Source organism: Biomphalaria glabrata, chromosome 10 (assembly GCF_947242115.1).
Source record: "Biomphalaria glabrata chromosome 10, xgBioGlab47.1, whole genome shotgun sequence".
NCBI classification, from domain to species: domain Eukaryota; kingdom Metazoa; phylum Mollusca; class Gastropoda; family Planorbidae; genus Biomphalaria; species Biomphalaria glabrata.
The window spans coordinates 31,043,068-31,070,701 of record NC_074720.1 but is presented as its reverse complement, the minus strand read 5'-3'; the positions used below and the strand labels follow the sequence as shown (position 1 = coordinate 31,070,701).

The 27,634-nt window shown below is 34.6% G+C and overlaps 2 protein-coding genes across 2 annotated transcripts in view; one reads left to right on the top strand and one right to left on the bottom strand.

The window, feature by feature from the left end:
* Positions 1-473: 473 nt before the first annotated feature.
* On the bottom strand, positions 474-10,918 carry LOC106051727 (proline-rich transmembrane protein 1-like). The gene is made up of 4 exons (XM_013206930.2): positions 10,735-10,918; positions 8,670-8,887; positions 8,402-8,530; positions 474-5,685 (listed from the first exon to the last, which is right to left on the bottom strand). The coding sequence occupies exons 1-4, from the start codon at positions 10,748-10,750 to the stop codon at positions 5,512-5,514; spliced, it is 537 nt and encodes a 178-aa protein (XP_013062384.1). The 5' UTR covers positions 10,751-10,918; the 3' UTR covers positions 474-5,511.
* Positions 10,919-18,298: 7,380 nt separating this feature from the next.
* Positions 18,299-27,634, top strand: part of LOC106067302 (uncharacterized) — a 105,300-nt gene continuing 95,964 nt past the window's right edge. The window contains exon 1 of the mRNA XM_056044405.1: positions 18,299-18,632. The gene's annotated coding sequence lies outside the window, so the exon portion shown is untranslated. The remainder of the gene's footprint in view (positions 18,633-27,634) is intronic.

Genomic DNA, 27,634 nt, shown 5'->3' with positions numbered 1-27,634 from the left:
TGCCGTGACGTATTAAAAAAACAAACAAGACAAAAAACATAGTTCATCAAGAAATACAAACTTTGATCTGAACTACAACAAACCTTTTAATGACATGTATAAGTCAAATGAAAACAAGATTAGGGGAACTCATCAAACATCACAATGTTGAGGATCATGGGTACATCAAACTAAGAGCCAGGAGAAGAAAAGATTAAAGCTTTTTGAACATTCAAGAAACACAAGAAATTTGTATGTCAAGGATTTGACTAGAAACAAAATAAAATGCACACAAATATGAATGATGAGTTGATTGTTATAACATCAATTTCAAATTAAAATAAAGTGGCACATAGAGATAATTTTGATTTCAAACGATCACTAGGGCATTAATTACATAATTACAAAAAAACAACAACAATCACATTACTGATTGAGCATAACAAAAAATGAAAAAAAAATATATATAATTTCAATATTACTAAAAGCCTATCTATCTTTCTTTGCAATCTCTTCTTTTTACAAAACCTATATCTGCTCACTCTGTCTGTCAAAAAGTTTGTACACATCATTTCTCCCACACCCAACTATAATTAAGCTAAAATTTTGCATAATTACTTCTTTCACCTGACAACACAAGAATCTATAGAAAAAAAAAATTAAAAACAATTAGTTAATTAACTATGTGTAATTGTATGTGCACAAAAAAAACATTATATCGATAATGGTTACTCTTTACAACTAAACTAATAAAATGTAAATCACAAAAACTAAAATCACATTTCTTAAAACAAGCCCTTAAAATAATTGCCTGAATATATTAATCCAATTCACAGCAAAAAAAAACAACAACAACCTTCTCAGGAAATAAAACACTGTATTTCTCCCTTCAATTTGAGCAAACATGCAGTTGATTTAAAAACCTGTTGTAGACTTTAGAGTTATAGTGAGAGATAGAAAGAGGTACTACAACAAAATGAAACAAAACTATCTATTAAATATTATGAAACATGTAAAATTTCCTTCTGAATTCTTTGTTGCATTTAGATTTACTATATATATTTTTATAATCATTCAAGTACACACTCTGTAATTTGTTACGAAAACAAAATTAATATGTGGTGTGATATCTGATTGTTTTTAGGTCCAAAATTTGAAAAATCCATTTACATAAAAGGAATTGTAATTTTTATGAGCCAATTTTTTCGGTTGGTATATTTAGTCTTAATGGTCCATATTAAGCTAAGTTCCCTTTTCAGACCTTGCAATCTATAGGACAGATAATGTTAAGGTCATCTAATTCTTTGGCCAAACAGTTAACGAGCAGGGTGTCATGTAACAGTCCATATAATACCAGGATATTGCCCTATCTTTCAAGATGGAAAACACATTACTATACAGTATGACCCCTAAAAATCTTGAATTAATTTGACCATCAAGAAACTTAAAGGGATGAGGAGTGTTTCAAAACTGACCTCCAGCAGAAATGTCTCACTATGCCCATGGGGTCTCATGGGACCTGGCATTAGCTCCAGCCATTGACTTCTCAGCACTATATATATATATATATATATATATATATATATATATATATATATATATATATATATATATATATATATTATAACAGTTAAGTACAGATAATCCTCACAATATAAATCTATTAATATTATTTTAATCTGACATAAAACAAGAGGAATACAGCAGTTCCAACAAAAGTCACCGAAACATGCAATAAAATCTTTGACTTAACTCTGAAAATAAAAAACAAATTGAACAAAGCAGTTGAAATAAAAGCAATGTCAGCAGTGTAAGTGTGTATATGAATACATTTGATCAGCAAGAGATATTCAAAAACTATTATCAAACATGTAAGCAAATTGAAATCCAATCATCCATTATGAGCCTTCAAATGGTAAAATTTCAAGACATTGGCTTTGTTTTTTGTTTTTTTTTTTGGTATTAAATTAATAGTCCATGTTGGTTTCTACAGCAGAGATTTGTAAAGATTAGTCCAAGTGTAAGGAACTTCTAGAACAACTTGCTTTCAAATATAGCTGAAGAAAGCATTGAAAAGAAAAAATATATTATCTCAGAACTTTGAGGATGTAAACTCATTTTTGTTCAGTCAGTGCAGAGAGTTACAATAAACTAATGTATCTCTCCTGAGAAATAAAATCAATACAAAATCCATAAACCTATTATAGTTCAAAGGTTGTTGAAGGTAAAAGAGACAGTTGTGAAAAATATCAGTGGAGAAAAAAATAAAATCACTTTTTTTTTAATGTACAGGTCACAGCTTACAAATATAAACATTCTGATCTGAATAGTACAGAATTTTTTTAAGGCATGTTGAAGCTGAAAGTGTAACTTTTTTTTTAAAGTCAACTTCAATCAGTGACTAAAGTTTAGCAAATAAATGGTGTCAGAGTTCAACAGTTTTTAAAATCTCAACAAAAAAAAAAACAACCTGTAAACATTCATCTCAAACATGATGATGTACAACTTTCTCTGGTTTAAGTTGAGGCTAATAGCACACAAAAAAAGCAATAAATAAAAAAAAAAAACCAACACTCTGATGTTTTTAGCTTTGTCACTGAAATTTGTAAATTCCATGAAAGAGACAAAATACCTCTGTGTATGTGTACATAAGTGGCAGAATTTCATGATTTTATGGTGGATTAAATTAACATGATTATTTATACTGCACACACAAAAAAACTAACACTAACACAAAATAAAATCATAATTTATGTAACTACACAAATTTGTTTTTATCAGGGTGAAAAACATTTTTTCAAAATAATTTCAGATCTTCCATAAAAGGAAACCAAGATTCAGTGTTACTAACATTCAAATGAAACATGTCAAAATGTATATAAAGAATTGACTAGTGGAAACTTATTTGATGTTAAAAAAGAACTGTTGTAGCCCATATAAGACAATAAAATGGGTCTATACACAACAAATGCTTCATATAATAAAAGTAATATTAAATAAAATTACTGGCACAATGTAACAATGACTCAAAAAAAAAAATCCTTAAATCTGGACATAATTTTATAAGAGCTATTTTATAAAGTATGTCAGGCTTCACATATTACTTTGTGATTTTATCATGAGATTTAGAGTTTCATGTTTGAATATCTATTTAGATACCATACGTCTGGTCTTTGCATTATAAAATATATTATATTTTCCTAATCGTGTGTGCACCTATAAAGAATATCAGCAAAGCTTGTGGATATCTATTAACTCTTTCTCTCCTAACAGACAATACTAACGTTGATTTGAGCCCATTAAATTTAATTAATTTTTGGTTTTACAAACTTTAATTTGTGTTATATAAAAAGAGCATGCATTCTTCTTTAATAACACAAATGAACAAAATGAATATTTCCATCACAATGTGGAAAATAATTCCAGAAAGAAAGAGTTAAATACTATTAACTTATAAGTACTGTTAAAAAAAAAATTAAAATAAAATTTCTTAAACAGTTGTGACATTACAATTTTTTTTTTAATTGCTGGTCTCCAAAACTATGAAGCCTTACTAAGTATAAACAATTTTTAAAATCCTTGAAAACTACAATGCATGTGTGTATGTATATAATAGTAATATTACAATTGAATTATATTAATAAAAATATATAATAACATTTAGATTCTGTTTGGCCCATAAATGTTAAAACAAACAATTTCAAGGAAAGAAAACGACAAAGAGATTATCATATAATGACTGTGTTATTGCATTATGTTTTAAAGTTCACAAAAACAAGAAGAATTGATAACAATGTTTTTAAAAAAAAATTTTTAAATGCAAGACTCAATGTATTACAATATGGTATATATATGTATTTCGTACGGGCTGGGCAATAACACAACAGCCCTGGATAATAAAGTTTAAACATTTTGACTGAATAGAATTGAGGCAATGACACTTAACTGTCACAGCTGACACTAAACTGTCACAGCTGACACTAACTGTCACAGCTGATCTTATTTTGTGTCATGGTCATGAAATGGAAAGTTCAGACTGCCTTAAGCTTGTTTCACACATTTGTCGAAAAAAAAAATGTTTTTGTTGTGCCAGTATTTCAGGTGAAGGATTCCCTTGATGTGTTGGATGCAAGCTTGCAAAGGGTAAGACCTATCCATCTCCAGCATCTCTAAGGGACATCTACTTCCATGGGCTGCTGCTTGGTTCATTGCCACAGTTCCTCAGAAGAAGAGGGGATGGCCAGGAATATATGACACTGCAATTTGGAAGCAAATGCCAAGCAGATAGGCAATATATGGGAATAGTTGGAGAAATTCGTCCAGAACCAAGATGCCTGGAGTAAGCCGATTGGTGGCCTCTGCCCCAGGCAATGATGACTATGTTGTTTTCATACTAGACAGGAGTTTGCAATTTCCAACTGCACATTTTACATTATTTATTTCATTTGCAGTGAGTCTTGTGTACAATGAATAACAGACAAATAACTGCTTTGAGGTTGGCTCATCTCTCTATGACCGAAAGCTAATAAGCTAGAAAGCATGTATTTAGTCACACAGGTCACTGTGCCCAAAGCTTTGGATGGCAACCTTCTAGCCTAGTAGCAAAATACAGCCATTTTACCATCACAGAGTAGTACGAAAACTCCCATAGTCTTCTCCAATTTTATTTTATTTTTCCAAGTGGTTAAAACCATGTACAGGTCATGTGAAACAAGACTTAGTAAAAATACAATAATACAACAGCCCTCAGTATACAGTATCAAGAAAAAAAAAAGGTATTAATAAACTTTAGAGACAAAGGTGATAAACTGTGACAGCTGAACATTTTGTCAAGTTTTGAGACATGATAATATAAAAGCAAAGTTTGAAGAAAGTCAAATAGATTGACTGGATAATACAACTTATGAAAAAATAAAATTTATTCAAATATCACTTACAATTAAACTGATTCCAAACCGTTTGAAGGGTTTTAATGTTTAAAAAAAAATATATTAACAAAAAAAAAAAGCATTCATATGGCAAGATTTTGTCTTTGATCATCAAGTGTGTCAATATAAAAATATTTAAAAAACAAAAATCATCCTTCAAAAAATTATTTTTAAAAAATAAAAAAATGTTCATGACTGTACTAATTATCTTCTGATATTTAATCTTAAAAACTATTAGCTATATTAGCATTGATTCATTTCAACTTAATGGTATCTTTGGCGACTGTACACAAGTATAACATAAAACAAGACAAGAATTTCAATGGTTTAATTATCCCTAATAAACGTTTAAGACCGAGTAACAAGAACTATATACAATAAGAACTACATGTGAATATTGCTATCCTTCAACGCTTTGGTAAGTATAGCAAAAAAATTTTGATTGAACAGAAAGAATTTCAATATATTTGGTACAAGTACAGTTTTCTTAAAACTAGCCAATCTGTACAAGTCCTAAGCCACAACTATCACAATGTTTACTTTGCACTCAGTTAATGCATTACAATTTATTTTTTTTTATCCAACCTTCGTATATCTTGATGATTTAATCAAATCTGTTTATAGAAGACATGAGGAGACCAAAGTAAACGCCAAGTATAATGACCACAATGACCAGGCTGATGACACCAATGACAATGCTCATGGTGACCATGCTCTTTGCAGACCTGGAATAGGAAGCAGCAGAGGCAGCATCTCCACGAGCCATGGCACTACGAGCCTATATTTTTAGAGAAAATAAAAATATATTATTAATTAAAAGCATTAACTTATATTTTATGGTTATGAGATTTCTCCAGGGAGATTAATAATGTTCATCCATAAATGAAACATAAAATATTAATTTAATAATGAATCATTAGTAGAGAAATTCTTTTATTTTACACTTAAGGGGTTACTGGATCCGTTTTTGGGTAAAAAAATTGATTTTTCAATTTTGGTGTAATTAAATAGGTGGACATGTATTTTATAAACTGGCACCAAAAATTTTCTAAAAAATAGCATTTTTTATTGAAAAAAAGCATTTTAATGATGCATGGTGAACACTATTTTCCATATTTTTCTTAATACAAATTCACTGTTTTTGAGTGAATGCATTTTTTGTGACCCCCCCCTGTAACATATTTCTAAAATCTCTAGAACTAATAGAGATAAATGTGTCAAATTTGGTACACATATTCAGAGATAAATAATACAGAGAATCAGGTAGATTTAATGACTTTAGCTGAAGAAGTTTTTAATATATGATCTTTTGGGAAAAAAAATGTGGATGCATTTTACAGGAAAAAAATCACCCTTTTTTAAAAAATCATAAAATGCACAATACTAAGGGAAAATGTATAAAATCTAGCTAGCTCCTTCTAGCCACCTTTATACTTTAAGGTGTAAGTATTTTTAGCTTTGAAATTTATCTATCTTGAAAAATTTTAGAATTTTCGTATATGAACTAATGTTTGTTTATTTTCAAGATGGCCGCCATTACCATGGCAACCCGGAAACATTAGACAACATTCAATATATATTTTTTATTATTGAGTTGTCATATGATATAATATAACAATAGTTATTAAGTTAAAGCAAAAATAAAAAAAATAAATTTCGCACTCCAGTAACCCCTTAAATCATGTTTGTATGTATAGGCTGAATGTATCCTGGTGTAACCCCAAATCAGTCATTTGACGTTGAGGCTATTAATAATGACAGAAAAATGTTTTTGTATTTTGTTTAAATAGTTTATTATTACTCTTTTGTTGTTATGTATATACATCTCTACATTGATAATGACCATGTATATTTACCAATAAAAGTTACTTTCATTTTTGTTTAAAAAGAACTAAGAGCAAGTCTTATTCAAGTTCGGCATTAAGATAGACCTACAACAGTTTAGTTGGACTAGCTTTCTGTAGTTACGACCCAACATCCATGTATCAACAACAAACTTCCTAGAACCACGAAAGTCATAAAATTGAAGCAAGAAGTGGGTAAAACAACTAAGTAAAAGACTTAAGAGCCAACTCATAGAGATTAAGAAAAGTAGAACAAAATTAGACAAAATACAAATATTGTGGATTTTTGAAAATCCAATTTGAGGAAAAATCTAAATTGTTCTGAACTAAATATTCTTATTTGAAATCATAAGTAAGCTACTTAATAATAGAGAAACAAGGGTCATTTGCCAAACTATACTACAGTGTGCTATTATATTTAGAAGATTTCTGTTATGAACAATAGACAACAAAAAAGCACACACTGTAGCTGTCTTTCCATCTTGACATTTTTTTTGTTTTACATGTTTCGGGGTTCCCGGTCATTTCATCCCCGGTCATTTCATCCCCTGGTCATTTCATCCCCTGATATTTTCATCATCTGATCATTTTTATCCAACTAATTGTAATTTTAAAAATCATGAAGTGAGGAATATTTAATGTATTCATTTTTTATTTAAATGACAAATCTGTAACACGTTAATGTTTAAAGCAAAACTTATACTGGCGACATGATATCACGAGGATGGGTGAACTCCGCCTTTATTAGAAAAAAAAACAATCTTATTTCAAGGCTAAAAATGACGCGCCCATTTTCAAGAAAGAACTATTGAAAAATAAAATAAAGTGAAACATGGTCGTACTTCCACCACACCTTGGCCTTTGATGATAAGTTATCAGCGGCACGGTCATAATTGTTGTAATCGCACTTCTATCTCTCAAAAGATTTCCTCTACTTGCATCACACCTTGGCCTTTGATGATAAGTTATCAGCGGCATGATCATAATTATTCTAATTGCACTTCTATCTCTCAAATGATTTTTTACTTGGCCTTCGATCCGGATAATATTATGATATTACAACCCCCACATCCAATAAAAGCGCTATAGCTATGTACACCCAGATTTACAATAAGATTTCTCATTAAGAAAACAAAGTGGAAGAGGAAACTCTATAAACGCATTAGTAACAAGTCATAAAATGTCAAAAAGCATTCTACATAATCATATTTATATATAAAATATTTAATTGGGGATGAAATGACCGGGGATGAAATGACCGGGGATGAAGTGACCAGGGATGAAATGACGGGGATGAAATGACGGGGATGAAGTGACCGGGGATGAAATGACCGGTCACCATGTTTCGGATGTTCCTTCAGAATTGAAGATAATTTACATTCTAGTCCAAGACTCCCGCAGCATGACAGGGGATGGCAATGGGCAGGGTATGAGCCCGGGACCATAGGCGAATCCCAATGACAGTCCAGCACGCATACCACTCGACCAGGCAGCCAATTATAGACAACACTGAATTATTGTCCAGCACACATACCACTTGGCCAGACAGCCACATTAGCAAACAATATAAGTCTGACAAAAGAATTTAAAAAAGAAATACTTAGGTAAAGATGAAATGTGTTCAGTAGAACAACCTATCTATATACATACATCACTGGCACGCATAATGGCAATAATCCCTGTTGGCCAGAAGCAACACAACGTCACCAAAATAGCAGCAGTCATGTGATCTCTGTAAGGCGCAACAATAACTTGTTGAGAACCAGGCTGTTGTGTTACCTGAAACAAACAGCAAAACAATAACATCCCAATATTAACATTTTTAATCTGTAGAGATTAAAATAAATATCCAGTCCCAATAAAAACTGCTCAGGCTAACAGCTAATGGGTGTGAATTTTTCAATTGTGTAATACTCACTACTATGTTGTTTTGCTGGTGCATTCCATACTGTCCATATTGCACCGGCTGACCATATCCTGGCTGGGGTGGGATGTACCCTGGTTGGGGCTGTCCATAGTATCCTGGGTAACCTGCCGGTGGTGGGTAGCCGCCTTGAGTTGGATAAACTGGATATGTTGGTGGTGGCGCTTGCTGAGTGTTCGCAGTTACTTCATATTCATTGTACCCTGGTGGAGCTGTCAAAATATAACAAAAAATTATTACAAGAAGATTTTTCAGAATGTGTTTAATTTGAAGAAGAATGATTTGGTGCAGGACAAACAGTCCTTCAAAGCATGAAAAAAAAAAGCAACTCAGGAAACTGTTCTTCAATGGATTTCAGCACACATTGAATTAGAAAGCAATGAAATAGCATACTAGCCAAAGATGGAAGAATGAACAAACAAATGAAAATTCCTCTTTACCCAGAAAAAAATGATGAAAATGATAGAGTGTAGAATAAATGAGAATCCTGACCAGTTTACACTCCAATTACAAAAAAAAAGGATGCCTATTACAAGCTATCTCAACATGATCAGTGCATAAGTTTTTTACTCAGAACCAGACACAACAGAATGAGACAACATATCCAAAAATGTGTACAATCACAATCTTGATGCTAGAAATTTTAGCCCATACATTCAAACTGTAAATAAAATACAAACCAATTTAAAAAATGTGCACATCTTTCAACAAATGAATAGAAAACAATATAAGCCCTGTTTATTATAGACAGACATTCTCTGTAATACAATTTTCAATTTTTAGGAGAAACAGGAAAATTAATCCATTTGCTTTGACTTAAAGATTCAATGGTTTTAAAAAAAAAGTATTTGTTTCACATGGGAGGCATCTAAAGCAATTGAATGAAATGAACATGCAACTGCAATGAAAGAAATTATCATTTCTTGATTCAAAGGCGAGGGCGCTGTTGGATTGTTCAAAGAGAAAATATAAGAAAAGGGGGCAGTGGGTCTAAAAAGTTTGAAGACCACCTAGGTCTAGACATAGATCTATATAATATAGTATATCATAGATCAAGAGCAGTGATGCCCAACCTAAATCAACCTGCGGGCCGTTTTAATTTCCGACACTTGTGTCGTGGGCCACATGACTGAAAATGTACAAAACAATATGAAATTAACATGAAACAAATTTAATAGAAACTTGTGGATCTAGTACTTACATTAATTAATTGCTTATTAGAGGTTCATCTTTTTTTTTCCGCGTCGGAAATCGACTTCGTTTTCTCTATTTAAAATTTGAGCAACATTTTAGATAGCTTTACCAACGACTCACTTTCTTATCTATTTCTATTAAATATTCACATAGTTAAATAATCTTTAATTCGTGGCTCAAACTAAGAATGTTTTATATTCCGTTTATATGTTGTTGTGCTTTATAACAGCCACACTTTACAAAACCAATATGTTGGCAATGTTTATTATCATCTTCCACAAAAAAAGCATCTATAGATCCGTTCACTTTTCCTGGTAGATTTTAAATGTCATGATACTAATCCATCAGATAAAAAGTCAAGGCCCTAACACAGCAGGTAAAGATACATAATTCACATTTTTTTTAAAGGGGAATAATTTACACTTTGTACTGACGTTTCGACAGGCCGGATGAAACCACGTCGTGGGCATCACTGATCTAGAGAGTTATAGAGACTATAGTCGCTATCTATACTATTATAGGTCTTGCTCTAAATATAGTACTCTTGAGTACTGTCAGCACCATGAGTATGTCAGATTCTAATAGAATTTAATAGATCTATATTAATATTTAATACTATACTAGAATATATAGATTAGATAAAGACTACTATACTCGAATTCGAATATAGATCTAGATCTATAGTCATAGATCTAGAAATCTAGATCTAGTAGATTCTTAGTGATTCTAAATAATAATCATAATCATAGACATACTGAGTTACGTCACATAGTCATAAATTCATAAATCTAGTTATGATAGTACTAGATCTAGATCTAAATAGTAGATCTAAATCATAAAAATCATTAAATGTTAAGTTACTTACCAGATGCTTTATCCATAATTGGGAAATTAGAAACAGTAGATTACAGATAGAAATCTAGATCTATCTAGCCAGAATCTAGATTAGTCTAGACAAATTTGACGAAGTTTAGGTTGTTTGCTAAAAGACTTCACTCCTTAGCAAAACATTAGTCTGGATTTTGTTCTGCTTGATAACGTTATGACGAGAAAGCTATTTTTGGATCCGGATGTTGACAATCAGAGGCCTATCCGCATAGAGAGTATAGACTAGGTCTGGTGTCCATTGGAGAAACAAAATTCCTAAAGGAGTGCCCTATATAGATCTAGATGTCTAAGACCTCTCGCTTCTGTACTTACGCATTTTGATCACAAAATACGTCTCTTCAAATATTTTGTGACAGGCACTAAAAAACAAAAGTCTACATTTTTATTTTTGCAACAAGAACCACCCCCAAATTCAACTTGGTAATTTAATTAAACAGGAAAACACAAACAGGGTCTGGTCTGGTAGAAGCATAGAATAGATTCTATAAATAATAATTTTTTTCTGAAACAGTAAGTGTGGGTGTTGTTATGTAAACACGGTCATTGGTGACCATATCGGTCCAGAGTAAATACTGTCTACTGACTTTGAAAGGTTTTTGTAGCCTATATATATAGGGACCTGGGTGATAAAGTCAAATGTAAGCTGGTAGCTGTATCGCTGAAATGCGAGCTCTGTGTCGAGTTGTTTCTAAAATTTGATTCCTTGTCCTAATCTGTTTCTCAACATTTTTTTTGTTCACTTTCTCTCAAGCACTATATATAGTTCTTTCTTATAAAATAGGGCATGCTTTTAGAAATAAGTATTACTATTGTTAAGTGGATTTTCATTAAAGCTTTCAAAAAGTGTAAAGGCCTCCACAAAAATCCTGCCCCGGGGCCTCCGCCTACTTAAATCCGGCCCTGCTTGCGTTTACAGCCCACTCAAAAGCAGTTAATTCCTTTCCTTGTTATGTTTAACTCCTCTTGTGTGAGAGTATGGTTACCAGGCTGCAGAAAAATGAGACCATGGGGAGGGGGGGGGACGTGGCTGAGTGTTTGAGCGCTTGGCTTCTGAACCGGGTGTCCTAGGTTCGAATTTCGGTGAAGACTGGGATTTTGAATTTCGGGATTTTAGAGCACCACTGAGTCCACCCGTATCAAAAGCGCACCTGACTTTAGTTAGAGGAAAAGTAAAGGTGGTTGGTCCTTGTGCTGGCCACATCACCCACATCGTTAACCGTTGGCCACAGAAACAGATGACATAAGCATCATTGACCCATAGATAGCAAGGTCTGAAAGGGAAACGTTACTTTTACCTCTCTTTTGGGGTCGTGTCCTCAGTCTGGCAGTCTTTAGCCTAAAATGAGAAAATGTTCGTTTTTTTGCACAGTTCTCTACTGCAATGGCACATATAAGACCAATCAACTTAGTTCTCTACTGCAATGGCACATATAAGACCAATCAACTTAGTTCTCTACTGCAATGGCACATATAAGACCAATCAACTTAGTTCTCTACTGCAATGGCACATATAAGACCAATCAACTTAGTTCTCTACTGCAATGGCACATATAAGACCAATCAACTTAGTTCTCTACTGCAATGGCACATATAAGACCAATCAACTTAGTTCTCTACTGCAATGGCACATATAAGACCAATCAACTTAGTTCTCTACTGCAATGGCACATATAAGACCAATCAACTTAGTTCTCTACTGCAATGGCACATATAAGACCAATCAACTTAGTTCTCTACTGCAATGGCACATATAAGACCAATCAACTTAGTTCTCTACTGCAATGGCACATATAAGACCAATCAACTTAGTTCTCTACTGCAATGGCACATATAAGACCAATCAACTTAGTTCTCTACTGCAATGGCACATATAAGACCAATCAACTTAGTTCTCTACTGCAATGGCACATATAAGACCAATCAACTTAGTTCTCTACTGCAATGGCACATATAAGACCAATCAACTTAGTTCTCTACTGCAATGGCACATATAAGACCAATCAACTTAGTTCTCTACTGCAATGGTACATATAAGACCAATCAACTTAGTTCTCTACTGCAATGGCACATATAAGACCAATCAACTTAGTTCTCTACTGCAATGGCACATATAAGACCAATCAACTTAGTTCTCTACTGCAATGGCACATATAAGACCAATCAACTTAGTTCTCTACTGCAATGGCACATATAAGACCAATCAACTTAGTTCTCTACTGCAATGGCACATATAAGACCAATCAACTTAGTTCTCTACTGCAATGGCACATATAAGACCAATCAACTTAGTTCTCTACTGCAATGGTACATATAAGACCAATCAACTTAGTTCTCTACTGCAATGGCACATATAAGACCAATCAACTTAGTTCTCTACTGCAATGGCACATATAAGACCAATCAACTTAGTTCTCTACTGCAATGGCACATATAAGACCAATCAACTTAGTTCTCTACTGCAATGGCACATATAAGACCAATCAACTTAGTTCTCTACTGCAATGGCACATATAAGACCAATCAACTTAGTTCTCTACTGCAATGGCACATATAAGACCAATCAACTTAGTTCTCTACTGCAATGGCACATATAAGACCAATCAACTTAGTTCTCTACTGCAATGGCACATATAAGACCAATCAACTTAGTTCTCTACTGCAATGGCACATATAAGACCAATCAACTTAGTTCTCTACTGCAATGGCACATATAAGACCAATCAACTTAGTTCTCTACTGCAATGGCACATATAAGACCAATCAACTTAGTTCTCTACTGCAATGGCACATATAAGACCAATCAACTTAGTTCTCTACTGCAATGGCACATATAAGACCAATCAACTTAGTTCTCTACTGCAATGGCACATATAAGACCAATCAACTTAGTTCTCTACTGCAATGGCACATATAAGACCAATCAACTTAGTTCTCTACTGCAATGGCACATATAAGACCAATCAACTTAGTTCTCTACTGCAATGGCACATATAAGACCAATCAACTTAGTTCTCTACTGCAATGGCACATATAAGACCAATCAACTTAGTTCTCTACTGCAATGGCACATATAAGACCAATCAACTTAGTTCTCTACTGCAATGGCACATATAAGACCAATCAACTTAGTTCTCTACTGCAATGGCACATATAAGACCAATCAACTTAGTTCTCTACTGCAATGGCACATATAAGACCAATCAACTTAGTTCTCTACTGCAATGGCACATATAAGACCAATCAACTTAGTTCTCTACTGCAATGGCACATATAAGACCAATCAACTTAGTTCTCTACTGCAATGGCACATATAAGACCAATCAACTTAGTTCTCTACTGCAATGGCACATATAAGACCAATCAACTTAGTTCTCTACTGCAATGGCACATATAAGACCAATCAACTTAGTTCTCTACTGCAATGGCACATATAAGACCAATCAACTTAGTTCTCTACTGCAATGGCACATATAAGACCAATCAACTTAGTTCTCTACTGCAATGGCACATATAAGACCAATCAACTTAGTTCTCTACTGTAATGGCACATATAAGACCAATCAACTTAGTTCTCTACTGCAATGGCACATATAAGACCAATCAACTTAGTTCTCTACTGCAATGGCACATATAAGACCAATCAACTTAGTTCTCTACTGCAATGGCACATATAAGACCAATCAACTTAGTTCTCTACTGCAATGGCCCATATAAGACCAATCAACTTAGTTCTCTACTGCAATGGCCCATATAAGACCAATCAACTTAGTTCTCTACTGCAATGGCCCATATAAGACCAATCAACTTAGTTCTCTACTGCAATGGCCCATATAAGACCAATCAACTTAGTTCTCTACTGCAATGGCACATATAAGACCAATCAACTTAGTTCTCTACTGCAATGGCACATATAAGACCAATCAACTTAGTTCTCTACTGCAATGGCACATATAAGACCAATCAACTTAGTTCTCTACTGCAATGGCACATATAAGACCAATCAACTTAGTTCTCTACTGCAATGGCACATATAAGACCAATCAACTTAGTTCTCTACTGCAATGGCACATATAAGACCAATCAACTTAGTTCTCTACTGCAATGGCACATATAAGACCAATCAACTTAGTTCTCTACTGCAATGGCACATATAAGACCAATCAACTTAGTTCTCTACTGCAATGGCACATATAAGACCAATCAACTTAGTTCTCTACTGCAATGGCACATATAAGACCAATCAACTTAGTTCTCTACTGCAATGGCACATATAAGACCAATCAACTTAGTTCTCTACTGCAATGGCACATATAAGACCAATCAACTTAGTTCTCTACTGCAATGGCACATATAAGACCAATCAACTTAGTTCTCTACTGCAATGGCACATATAAGACCAATCAACTTAGTTCTCTACTGCAATGGCACATATAAGACCAATCAACTTAGTTCTCTACTGCAATGGCACATATAAGACCAATCAACTTAGTTCTCTACTGCAATGGCACATATAAGACCAATCAACTTAGTTCTCTACTGCAATGGCACATATAAGACCAATCAACTTAGTTCTCTACTGTAATGGCACATATAAGACCAATCAACTTAGTTCTCTACTGCAATGGCACATATAAGACCAATCAACTTAGTTCTCTACTGCAATGGCACATATAAGACCAATCAACTTAGTTCTCTACTGCAATGGCACATATAAGACCAATCAACTTAGTTCTCTACTGCAATGGCCCATATAAGACCAATCAACTTAGTTCTCTACTGCAATGGCCCATATAAGACCAATCAACTTAGTTCTCTACTGCAATGGCCCATATAAGACCAATCAACTTAGTTCTCTACTGCAATGGCACATATAAGACCAATCAACTTAGTTCTCTACTGCAATGGCACATATAAGACCAATCAACTTAGTTCTCTACTGCAATGGCACATATAAGACCAATCAACTTAGTTCTCTACTGCAATGGCACATATAAGACCAATCAACTTAGTTCTCTACTGCAATGGCACATATAAGACCAATCAACTTAGTTCTCTACTGCAATGGCACATATAAGACCAATCAACTTAGTTCTCTACTGCAATGGCACATATAAGACCAATCAACTTAGTTCTCTACTGCAATGGCACATATAAGACCAATCAACTTAGTTCTCTACTGCAATGGCACATATAAGACCAATCAACTTAGTTCTCTACTGCAATGGCACATATAAGACCAATCAACTTAGTTCTCTACCGCAATGGCACATATAAGACCAATCAACTTAGTTCTCTACTGCAATGGCACATATAAGACCAATCAACTTAGTTTTCTAGCTGTTGTCTCTTGTGTTTAATGATTCAAATTGGTATTCAAGATGTCGGCTAACGTTGAGTTCAAGGTACTGTTAATCTTATCTTATCTTATATATTATAGACAATACTTCAAAAACGAAGATGATTACGTATTGCATAGAATAATATGGAGAAGCCCATTCTCTGATCACATGAAGACTAACTATCCGTGTTTTGCTGATGGTAGCACAGAAAATGAAGCTAAGTCTGTGTGTGTGTGTGTGTTTTGTTTGTAATTCTTTCGTGTCACATGTCAGTTGCAAACAAGGACAGCATTGATTTAGAACGCCATCATCATCATCATCATCATCTTTTCTTTGCGTTCCTCGTGTAACATAGGGGGGGGGGGCCTCATGTCACTCTCCACGGTCTCTTGCTAGTTTTTTAATGGCTCTTTCCTGTCCTCTCGGCTTCATCCAGTGCACTACGTCGCCATGTACTTTTTGGTCTTCCTCTACGTCTCGTGCCCGGGGGGTTCCACTCTAAGGCCTGTCCAGCTCTTTTGTTACTACCTTTTCTAAGGGTGTGACCAATCCATCTCCACTTCCTCTCTAAGATCTATATTACGCAAGTCCGCCCATCTCCCGCAGTTTGGTGTTTTCATGATGCCAACGAAAAACACCGTAACATGATAATAAGTTGTGATTCTTCTGCAAAAGTCGCAAACTTTATTATTTATAGGCATCTTCACTTTTTCGAAAGCTTTAAAGAAAATCCACTGAAATGTATATTTACAACAGGTTCTTATTAAATGATATAAATGTTTACGTTTTTTCGAGTTATGAATGGACGTTATATTTAATAACTTGGCTGTATAACATTTAGATCTTGAGCTATAAAAGGGAAGTAATCCTTGTGGGTTTATGGACAATTGTGGCGATGTGCCAAAATCCCAAAATATCAAATAATAGTAATACTTATTTCTAAAAGCATGCCATATTTTAGAAGAAATAAATAGAGTATTTGTAAATTTAAACTCTATTTCTTTTTTTTTTTTGTAAACATTTAATATGTATTTTTAGGGCAAAAATTATTTTTTTTTTGGGGGGGGGGGGTGGAGTTACGCACTGCATAAATCCAGAGCTGCTTTTGTATATTAGGAGCACCCTACAATACTAATGTGAACTTTAGAGGCATCAACAGGAAAGAAGGCAAGAATGTATTTCCACAGCTGAAAACTCAACTTATAAAAACTCTTGTTGAAGTTGAATGCCCAGCTCACGTTCTTCACTACTGAATGCAACATGGTGCATATATTCCGAGATATTCTGCAAACGCTGAGAGCGTTCTTTTGCGGATAAATGCAGAGTGAACATACGAGAACAATTAAATTATGTCTTGACTCATTGAGAGCTCTTCTTCTCACAAAGTTCAATTTGAAGAAAATGTCCTACGCAGCGCGAATGATGAACTACTGTTAAAGGCCTTTCTTCTAGGAAATATGTAATAAAGTTGCCCTAAACCATATGAATTATTAAAAGTTTAATTAAAATAAATATAAAACCCTATGATTTATTAAAAGTTTAATTAAAATAAATATAAGTCCAGTATTTTTTGTAAAAGTTTACTTTATCTTTTTTGTCCTCCAATGTAATGCTTTGTCCTCCTTTTTGTCCTTGTTTGAGTTGTCTATACAGTGAGCGGTAGGACAGTCTAACGAACGTCATAACTTTCAAATGCACTACAAATCTTAATACTTATAATTAGCCAGAGAGCATTAGACTAGGCCTATTGCCCCACCTTACCGGGCATTTTTCTACACCCAGACGTAAAGCTACTTTTTTTTTCTAAAACAAAGAGGTTTATAGCACCAATATGCCCCGACATTCCGACGCCATCCATCTTATAACTTCCATGACAAGACGACCGGCTCTGAAAATCGCTAAGGTCGGCAAGCGACAAGAGACAGCACCAACCAGACGATTTCCGGAATACAATAGTGGTATCGATTGATATCGATTCCTTCAAAGTCCACACTTTATATTTATTTTATCTTTCAATGTTAATACGTGTTAACGTATCCGATTAGATGTTTGTGATAATTCATGATTCATAACGATCTCAAACTGAAATATCGTAGTGCATTTGAAAACTAGGGAAAAAAAAACAAGGTATCGATATTTGTGGATTGTACGCGTTCCACGCTAGAGTAGTAGAATAGAGAGGTTATGCCAAGACAGGCAACACGGCCAGTATCGATCTGATGATACTGTAGCAGTCCATCAATTCACACATGTTTCATGTAGGTACCGAGAAAGAGAGCGGGAACTCGCATCCATTTATTCCTTTCTTACAGCTAGTGACTGAGGATACGCCGAGTTGTTGAATGTTTATTTCGGAACCACAATGACAATAGATGATACCATAAACAGATTTGTTCAAGTTCAAGGACGAACAATATCCTTCGGTTTTCTCTGTGTAAGGATTTAATTTAAAAAAAAAAAAGCAAGTGTTATTTAAAAAAAAAATCTTTCATTTTCACGAGATTAATTCAAAACTGTTTCGAGGTGGACTCTAATTGTAAGTGCCAACATTGCTCTTTCTAAGTCTTCTTTCTTTCTCCCACCAGATTTGTTTTAGAGACACTAGTGCAGTTGTAGAATATTCAATACAACGCTAGGGACTCCCCCCCCCTCCCCGCCCTGATGAGGGGATATTTCTTTATCGCTTTGTTGTATTATGTAATATGATATACTATACCTATATTTGATATTATATATATATTTCCTCTACTTGTTAACCAATTTTTAAAAGATACAAAATAATCATACAAATAATTGACATGCAAATTTATCCTTTTTTTCCACATTTGTTTACCTAAGTCTAACGTGTTTAAAGATAGGTTTAATATGTTGCAATATAATTCGAACAGTGGGCTATTTAGAATATACTTGGACACATTGTATTTGATACAAATAACCAGCTTTATGTCTGGATGGACTCGCAGTGTTTTTTCAAATCCCGTAGTTCTCCAGACAGTTTGTCTATAAAATTAGGGCAGGTTCTTATTGAGGTCTCTTGTTGACACTCCTGAAAGGGCGAATTACACTGGCTCTTATTTTCATCTTCTGGAACATGTGCTGTTTCTCTGTTCTTAGGCGGAAAATGAGGCTTTAGTTGAGGGGGGTTACTTTAGTAAAAGCATCTTTTAGTTTTTGGATGAAATTTGTGAGAGGGTTTGGGTGCGTCATTGATTCATATTTTGAAGAAATTTTAACTTTGGTTTAAATATGTTGATCCCGAATTGGTTAAATTTTTATTTTATCTTAAAAATTAAAGAATTTCCTTAAAAAAATAAAATAAAGATAATTATGTTCTACGTGTCAATCTAGAAATATATGTCAGAGTAAAAAGTAGAGGTTTCTTTCATCGAACACGTACATTTAATGGACACATTCTTAGAACGAAATTTCACCAGTCTGATGACTCTTTTTTGTACAGCCTTTTATTCCCCCTTCCCACTGATCTCACACTGTCGGAAGTGGTAGTGGTTGCAAATGCCCCATTACCTATAAAATGTAGCTCTACATCCTAGCAGGGTACGCTGATCACTATTTGTATCGGATATTTCCCTTTTTTTTTGGACATGGCTGCATGGAGAGGGTGAAACTTCTGTTTAGACAACCTTGTTCCAACCGTAGCTAATGTCCAGGCTTGAAACTTCTGTTTAGACAACCTTGTTCCAACCGTAGCTAATGTCCAGGCTTGAAACTTCTGTTTAGACAACCTTGTTCCAACCGTAGCTAATGTCCAGGCTTGAAACTTATTTCTATGTGAGATGAGACATTCTCATTCCACGGCTGAAGAAGGACACCTATTTTCATAATACCAAGATTTCTAGGTTTCAATTCCCCACATTTGTTCACAACTATAATATTAAATTCGAAACGCTCAAAATGTAACAGTTGATAAAAAAAATTGGCCGTCCTCAGGGCGTAGAGGGGGCGCGGTGGCTGAGTGGTTAAGGGTTTGGCTTCCGAACCTGGGGTTTCGGGTTCGAATCTCGGTGAAGATTGGGATTTTTTTAATATTGGACGTCCACTCAGCTTTAATGGGTACCTCTGGGAAAATAAAGGCTTTGGTCATTGTGCTGGCCACATGACACCCTGTTCTTTAAAGTTGGCCATAAAAACAGATGACCTTAACATCAACTGCCCCATAGATCGCACGGTCTGAAAGGGGAACTTTTAGGATGAGGAATAGTGCTTTTTTTTTCAAATTTTTAATTTAAAATTAAATGCAGACAAATGCTAAAATGGATTCACATGAGTAAGCTGTTAGATAGCTCTCTTAATATTCACGTCAGTAAGCTGTTAGATAGCTCTCTTAAGATTCACTTTAATAAGCTGTTAGATAGCTCTCTTAATATTCACGTTAGTAAGCTGTTAGATAGCTCTCCTTAGATTCACGTTAATAAGCTGTTAGATAGCTCTCTTAAGATTCACTTTAATAAGCTGTTAGATAGCTCTCCTTAGATTCACGTTAGTAAGCCGTTAACGAACTCTTCTTAATAATCCGATCTTCTTGATTGGATCACAGCGAAAAGCGCCAAAAGAATATGCTTTCCATCCCTTTGCACATGTCTTTAAATAAAAAAAACTGATATGATGTATTAGTTAAATTTTTATTTCATATATTTGTATTTTTTGACTGTTCTGTAATTCTAATCAAATGAGATTAATTCTAGATACGACTATACATAGTTATTTTTTTTCTTGAAATGTGAAGCGTGACAAGACTATAAACGTCAGCTAATGTTTCGCTGTATTAAATTCAGACATACTTTGACAAGTCGGGTTATAAATTAATTATTAGGCAGTGTTGTTTTTTTTTAATATTTTCGGCCTGCGGCTAGGCCGCTAGACTTACGGAACAGAGAGCTACTAAGGAGTTTAATCCCTTTCCCATGCGACACTACATTGAAATGTTAGTCAATTTTAAATAGAGTGTTTCTGAACTTCACACCGTTACATTATTATGGGAGGCCACCGTAACTGTGCGGTGAAATGAAGGGGAAAAAATACACTCACTGTTATTCAAATTCTTAACCAAATCTTTACTTTTATTGTTATAAAAACCTTAAAACTAGCCCAAAACATAAACATCAATGTTATTTGGTAAACTTCGCTTTCAACGTGTACATTCGAATGTTTTCATTCAACAATATCTGATAAATGTATATCTTGAACACACAATATTATGGCATAAAACGACATCTATTTTTTTTTAAATATATAACTTGTACAGTGTTACAAATCTATGTCGGAGAAATTACTATGCGCAGGGTGAAAAAAATGCAGAAAACATACGGGTTCCAGAAAGAGAGAGAGAGAGAAAGATGGGAGTTAAATTTCATTGTAATAGATACACTAATTCAAGGGCCAAATGTATATTAGGGAGCAGCGTTAAAATGTTGTCTGTTTATTGAAAAAAAAAAAAAGAAAGGACTAGATGTTTCGGCACAATAAACACTATAAAGCTTGGGAACAACGGGCGAAGCCGGGGTGTACTGCTAGTACTATGTATATGCTCTTTACGACATTCATACGCCGCTGTATTTTGACGTCATTCTTTGATTATGCCATTATGTCGTCGAACCATTAGAAAACGAAGCAATAGATTGAGCCACTCCTGTTCTGCTATGGACATGGCTCATTCACGGAGGATTGATATAGAGCCATTCATGCGTGACCAACAGTCATAGTAGACAAAACGTGTCCTAGTGAAGATGATGTACTACGCACCTAAGCGACCTGGTCACGGTGACTCCCATACGTCACAGGCATGACCGACTCAATCACAGGAATGTTCTCTTTTTTAAATAGCCAACTCACAATTCTTTATTGATCTCGCGCAGTGTTAAAGGACCAGCCACGAGAATTCGGGCACCTCTCACCTCCAAGACGCACACTCACACACGAATGCACGACCTCTCTCCACAGCCCGTTATTCACTCATAGTCTGTCTCTGTGCTGACACGAATTCGATCAATACTTCTGTAGAGCTATTCACACTGTTGGAATAGGGATGGTCATCTAAAATTGTTTCGCACAATAATTCTGATTCTAGTTTAGCTGGCTGTTTTCTTTGCCGGCTCTTGTAATACTCCTATTGAAACTAGTGCAATAGTCCCAGCACTTCTCCACTGCAATGAAGTTATTGCATTTCTTCCTGGATAGATTTGTTTTTGCTCCTTCTTGTATTTTTGTTTTCTCTTAATAAGCAATGGCTAGTATGCCCTTGTACACATATTGATGACGAATGTTCTATTATGTGTTACGTGAATTAATACAAATCTTTGTAGTTGTTTCTTTCTAAATAGATCTATAGCTAAATGTTTTTCTTCACTTGTTACTGCTTCCAGTTTCTATACTTCTAAGCCGTTCGTAAATATTAGAGATTTTCATGTATGGCGGAAAAACTATACATAGAACGCTTTTTGGTGCAACCTATGCGCCCGCACTTTCATAGGCCCCGCGCTAATTCTAGGTGTAAATTATTGAATTAAACCATTATAATTTATATATAGGCTACTAACAGTGTTTCTGAGGCCTCCTGATTTTTCAAGACATCCTGGAAATCTCCAGAAATCCCAAAATATATGAAAAAGTCATGGAAATCTCATGAAATTATCAAAAGCTTTTGTAAACTCATAAAAAATCTGCTGAAAAATAAAAAAAAATTGTCACTTCAGGGACCCAATCGTATGCACGATAAAAAAACGTGGCTTTGTTAGCTTTCATTGGAGAAAAAATTATTGCAAAGACAAATGTATTTTCTAAAAGAAAATCTTAATTTTGACATTATGATTAGGCCTATCCCTATCTAGACTGGGCCCCGCGCAATCCGTTTCGCATAGGGTCACGCAATTTTTAGGGTCGGCCTAGGATCCAATCGCTGAACTAATCTAATTTCTTTGTTTGTAATGCAGTCTTTGTCTACTCTATCCAAAAGCTCGTGTGACATAGTACATACAATCAACGCATAGAAAAATGCACTTTTTGATTTATTTATTTTTTTAAATCCTCTATTAAAGCATTTCAATACTGTTCAGCCTTTAGACTTCGTATTTAATACTGCTGGAGCCGCTTTTGCTTTCAAAATTATGAAATTTCCTGTTATTACAGATTACAGTTTGATTACAGCATCAGGTTTGCATCATGTTCAAAGATCGGATTCACTATTCGATTGCCATCTTTGTCGGACATCTGGATATCTGGTCTTGTTGTCCACCATGGTAATAGCAGCGTCTGACCCAAGGGAGAGAGAACATGGCATTAGAAGTTTACAGATGAATATCTTATGCACAGGGGAGCTCTAGTCATTGATCAATATTCCTTGAATAACTGGATGAGGTTGCATAGGTTATGTGTTTAGTGAAGGGTTATTAATGTCTACCTTTGCTCGTACAATATTTTCTAAAGACTTCATTCCTCTAGAATGGTATTACTTTTGATCTGTTCGGGAGAGTAAATGATGGGAACGACATTCCGATTGCGAACATTTTGTCCAGAACCGAGACGCCTGGAGGAAGCTAGTTGGTGGCCTATGCCCCAGATGGGAACACGGGCTGAGCTGAGATGAGATTGTATACATTTTCCTTCTGAATAGTTGTTACATAGTGACCACTTTACTGTAGAATTATTCTACGTAAGACTTTTTATATGTAAGTAAAAAACAGTTTGCGTATACAACCTCACGATATAGATAATAGAAATATCGGATTTTCTAAAACGCTTTTACTTTTTTAACAGACGGACAGCATAAATCCAATGTCGGGTTTTCCCTACGGAGGACTCTAAAAGTGAACGTTTGTTTTCTTACTATTCCGCCCTGTTTGTCTTAAACTTCTGTAACTGTTAATTTTCACTTCACTTGTCAGACTAAAACATCGCTATTCTTAAGGGAACTAGAAATCTCGACTTCAATCCTGTTATTGCGCCATCTCTCAACAAGGGAAGTAATTCTATCTCAATATCGTGTTGTTTTTGAAATGTCAACACTTATTATCTTTTCCTTGTAATTTGTTTTCCTTTTTGTTTTGGCCCCCCGGCTGGGGGGAGGGGGGGATTTACCGATCAATGTACTTATAAGTCTGACTGCTATTGATTATTTTGATGGAAGAGGGACAAAAGGGAATCGATTTATATGTTGTTCGCTTCGGCTGGAGACACATGAAGAAAAACATGCATGCAAACAGCACAATCTTTTAGCTTGGCGAAAAGCGCAAGACACAAAACATGCTTTGTCAATCATGCGATTGAGCTGTTTTGTCCCGCAAGCAACAACGTCACCCATTAGTGGTCATTATATGTGGTACAGCACTGCTCTCTTCCTTGTGTGCGTGTGTGTAGGTATAGGTATTTTCGCGCATGCGTAGTAGTTAAACTGAAGAAGCCAGAAATCCACAAATAACTTTTAGACTTTCGAGCCGCGGCTCCCAACCTGTGTTGCGAGGCCCGCAAGTCAGTCACTTAAGTTTCAAATAGCTCACTTCAAAACTTTTAAAGACCTCGGGACAACAATGGAGACAAAAAAGAAAAAAAAATGGAAAATTCATCCAAAGACTGGCTCAGGTGGTGAAAGAAATAGTTTAAATTGACCCACTGTGTAGAAACGGTTGTCTGCATTAGATGTACTAACAAAAATGTAGGTCACATCTAGGTCTGCTTAGGTCACATTAATTACTGCAATCCTCCTTAATCTCAAGACTTTAGGACAATGCTCTACATTGTTGAAGTCCCCTGTTTCGTAGTCTATTGGATCGATAGAGCAAAACTTTTCTGCAGTTCATCGAATTCTTTCTTCTCTGTCCTACTTTCAGTTCCACCTGGCGTGAGGCTTGTCCATCTTTTGATGTATGGTCATCGTTTTATTATCCGACTAATAAATTTCCGGTACAAAGAAATTGTTACAAACAAAATTCTTTAGTCTATTTTTACGAAAGCAATGACAGGCATAACAATGCAATATACAAGAAAACAGGATATGTTTTTTAAATACTTAAATATTGATTTTAAACATCCAATTGGAAGTACGGACGTAAAAATCTCATCAATTATTTTAATGGATGTTGACGATAAAATTTCTTTGTAAAAAAAAAAAAACAACCCAACAACATAATGCTATAAACATATTAATGTATTTTCACATCTCTTGGCTTTTATTGTGAAACGCGAAGCAAGTTAAGAAGAAATTATTTTATAACCTTGTTTTAAAGTTGGCATTAAAGCCACTTGCGCAATTTTCTCATTAAACTGACAGTTCATTTTGGTTCTCTCTCAAAAGCCATGAAACTCGATGCTTCCAATAAGCCCTCGTGGCATTATCTTAAACATTTTTATTTAAATCTTGTTTTCTTTTTCTTTTGATATTTCTCTACGATGTCACTAAAGCTCCTCAAGTAATATGTGAAGTAATTCGTTGTCGAACATTCGTTCCAATAGCCCACTTAAATAGGAAGTGTAAAAGTGGACGAACAGTTGATCTATTATCTATTGCGACTATTCACACTAAAATTAAGTACTTTTTTTTTAACTTTAGACTATCAAAACAAGACCATGGCTTGAATATTCCTGGTCCATGGGCGGATTCGACGGGGAGCGACTCTGAGTTTGTGTGATAACACAAACACTCTTTGTAATCTTGTTTACTTTATTGACATATTTTTTTTGAGCTCCTTTTTACTTTCTTTAAAGCAAAATGAAAAACAAATAAATAAAAAAAAAAAGCTTATAATGAGCGTAGTTGTATAAATTAGTTTGGATCAGTCATGTCATTAAATTTGTAACAGATCTAGATTCTAGACCATCAATAATAATTATGAGCGATTAGAAATATTTTAACGAATTGTTTTGTTTAGTGCTATTTCAAGCTTTTAGTTTTCTCAATACACTATGATCCTATCACTTATCTGGACCTTTTGGGAAAGAAGGGGCTATCTCTGTTAATGTGACTGTGATCGCTTTAAAAAAAAGTATACGATTTGAATTCGAACTCAGGGCTCAAGCCTCCTTAAGAGGACTAATTCAACTTATTCAGCTTATACCATCAAATCTGTCAAGTAAAATTTATTTCCCTTGTTCGATACCAAAAAAAAAAATAATTACAAAGACTTAACTAATTTTTTATTGACTCGTAATTTTGTTAAATACAAGAAATAATTATTTAAAATTTCAACTTGATCCGAGATTGGGTTTGGGAGAAATAACCCGTACAAACTTTTTACCAGACACCTGACAGACAGACAGAGCCATTTGATATATAAGCTTTTTTTTAAAAAAAGTTAATATACCAATAAGGAAGCGATATAGATTCTAAATAGTTAAAGATTATAATCTAGAACCAAAATAGTTGTGTATAGCATAGAAATTGATGACGTAATAGTTCAGAGAATTAACATTAAACGAATTAAACAGGTTAGAGAGAGAGAGACAGGCAGAATGAGAGAGAGAGAGAGACAGACAGATTTGGCATTAGAAGAAACATTTGTTCTGTTAAGGGTATCATAAAAAGAACTTCTTTGGTATTTGTCTACTTTTCCTAACCAAGTTGCTGAGAGCTCGCAGTGATACCGAACACACAACATTACAACACTAAAGATGAGGCGGTCCCGAGACCTAGCTTCGTTCACAGCACATTCCTAATCAAGAAGACTAGACTGTTAGGCACATCCACATTAATAGTGGATTTAACATTTGGCAACCCATAAACATCTTTCAGTACAACATGATGACAACAATAGATACAAGTTAAGGGTAAAAGCTAATTAGTTTAAAAGTGAAGTAAAGTTTTCCTTTTCAGACTTTGCAATCTATAGGGGACATGATATTAAGGTCATCTGCTTCTGTAGCCGAAGGTTAACGAGCAGGGTGTCATGTGGCCAGATCGACGTCCAACCGCCTTTACTTTCCGGTACTATAGTCAGGTACGCATTAGAGTAGGGACGACTCAGGGACTAAAAAAAAATTCCGAGATTTAAACCCAGGACCTCATGTTCAGAAGCCAAGCGCTTGACCACTAAGCAACAGCAATACGTTACGTGATGCAGAAAAGTCATATCAGACCTTTAAGATTAATTGTTTCGTACGATAGCAGTTAAATAAACCCTAATAACTTGTGTCTATCAATACTCTCAATAACCTATAAGACAAACAAGAAGAGCCACATATAAAGAGAAATAAGAGGAGCCAGATTATAAGAAATTAAGAGGAGCCAGATTATAAGAAATTAAGAGGAGCCAGATTATAAGAAATTAAGAGGAGCCAGATATACAAACAAATTAAAGAAGCAAACAAATAGAAGCCAGATATAAAGACAAAGAAGAGGAGACAGATATAAAGACAAAGAAGAGGAGACAGATATAAAGAGCCGACAAAATCTGGGCTAGATGAAACCCACTGTAATGTTTTCACAGAAAAGACTTCTCTTGAAATTGCCGTTAAGATGGATAAGGTCCACAGTAAACAAAAATAAGTAATATATATATATGTATATATATATAAAGAATACCTAATAGAAAG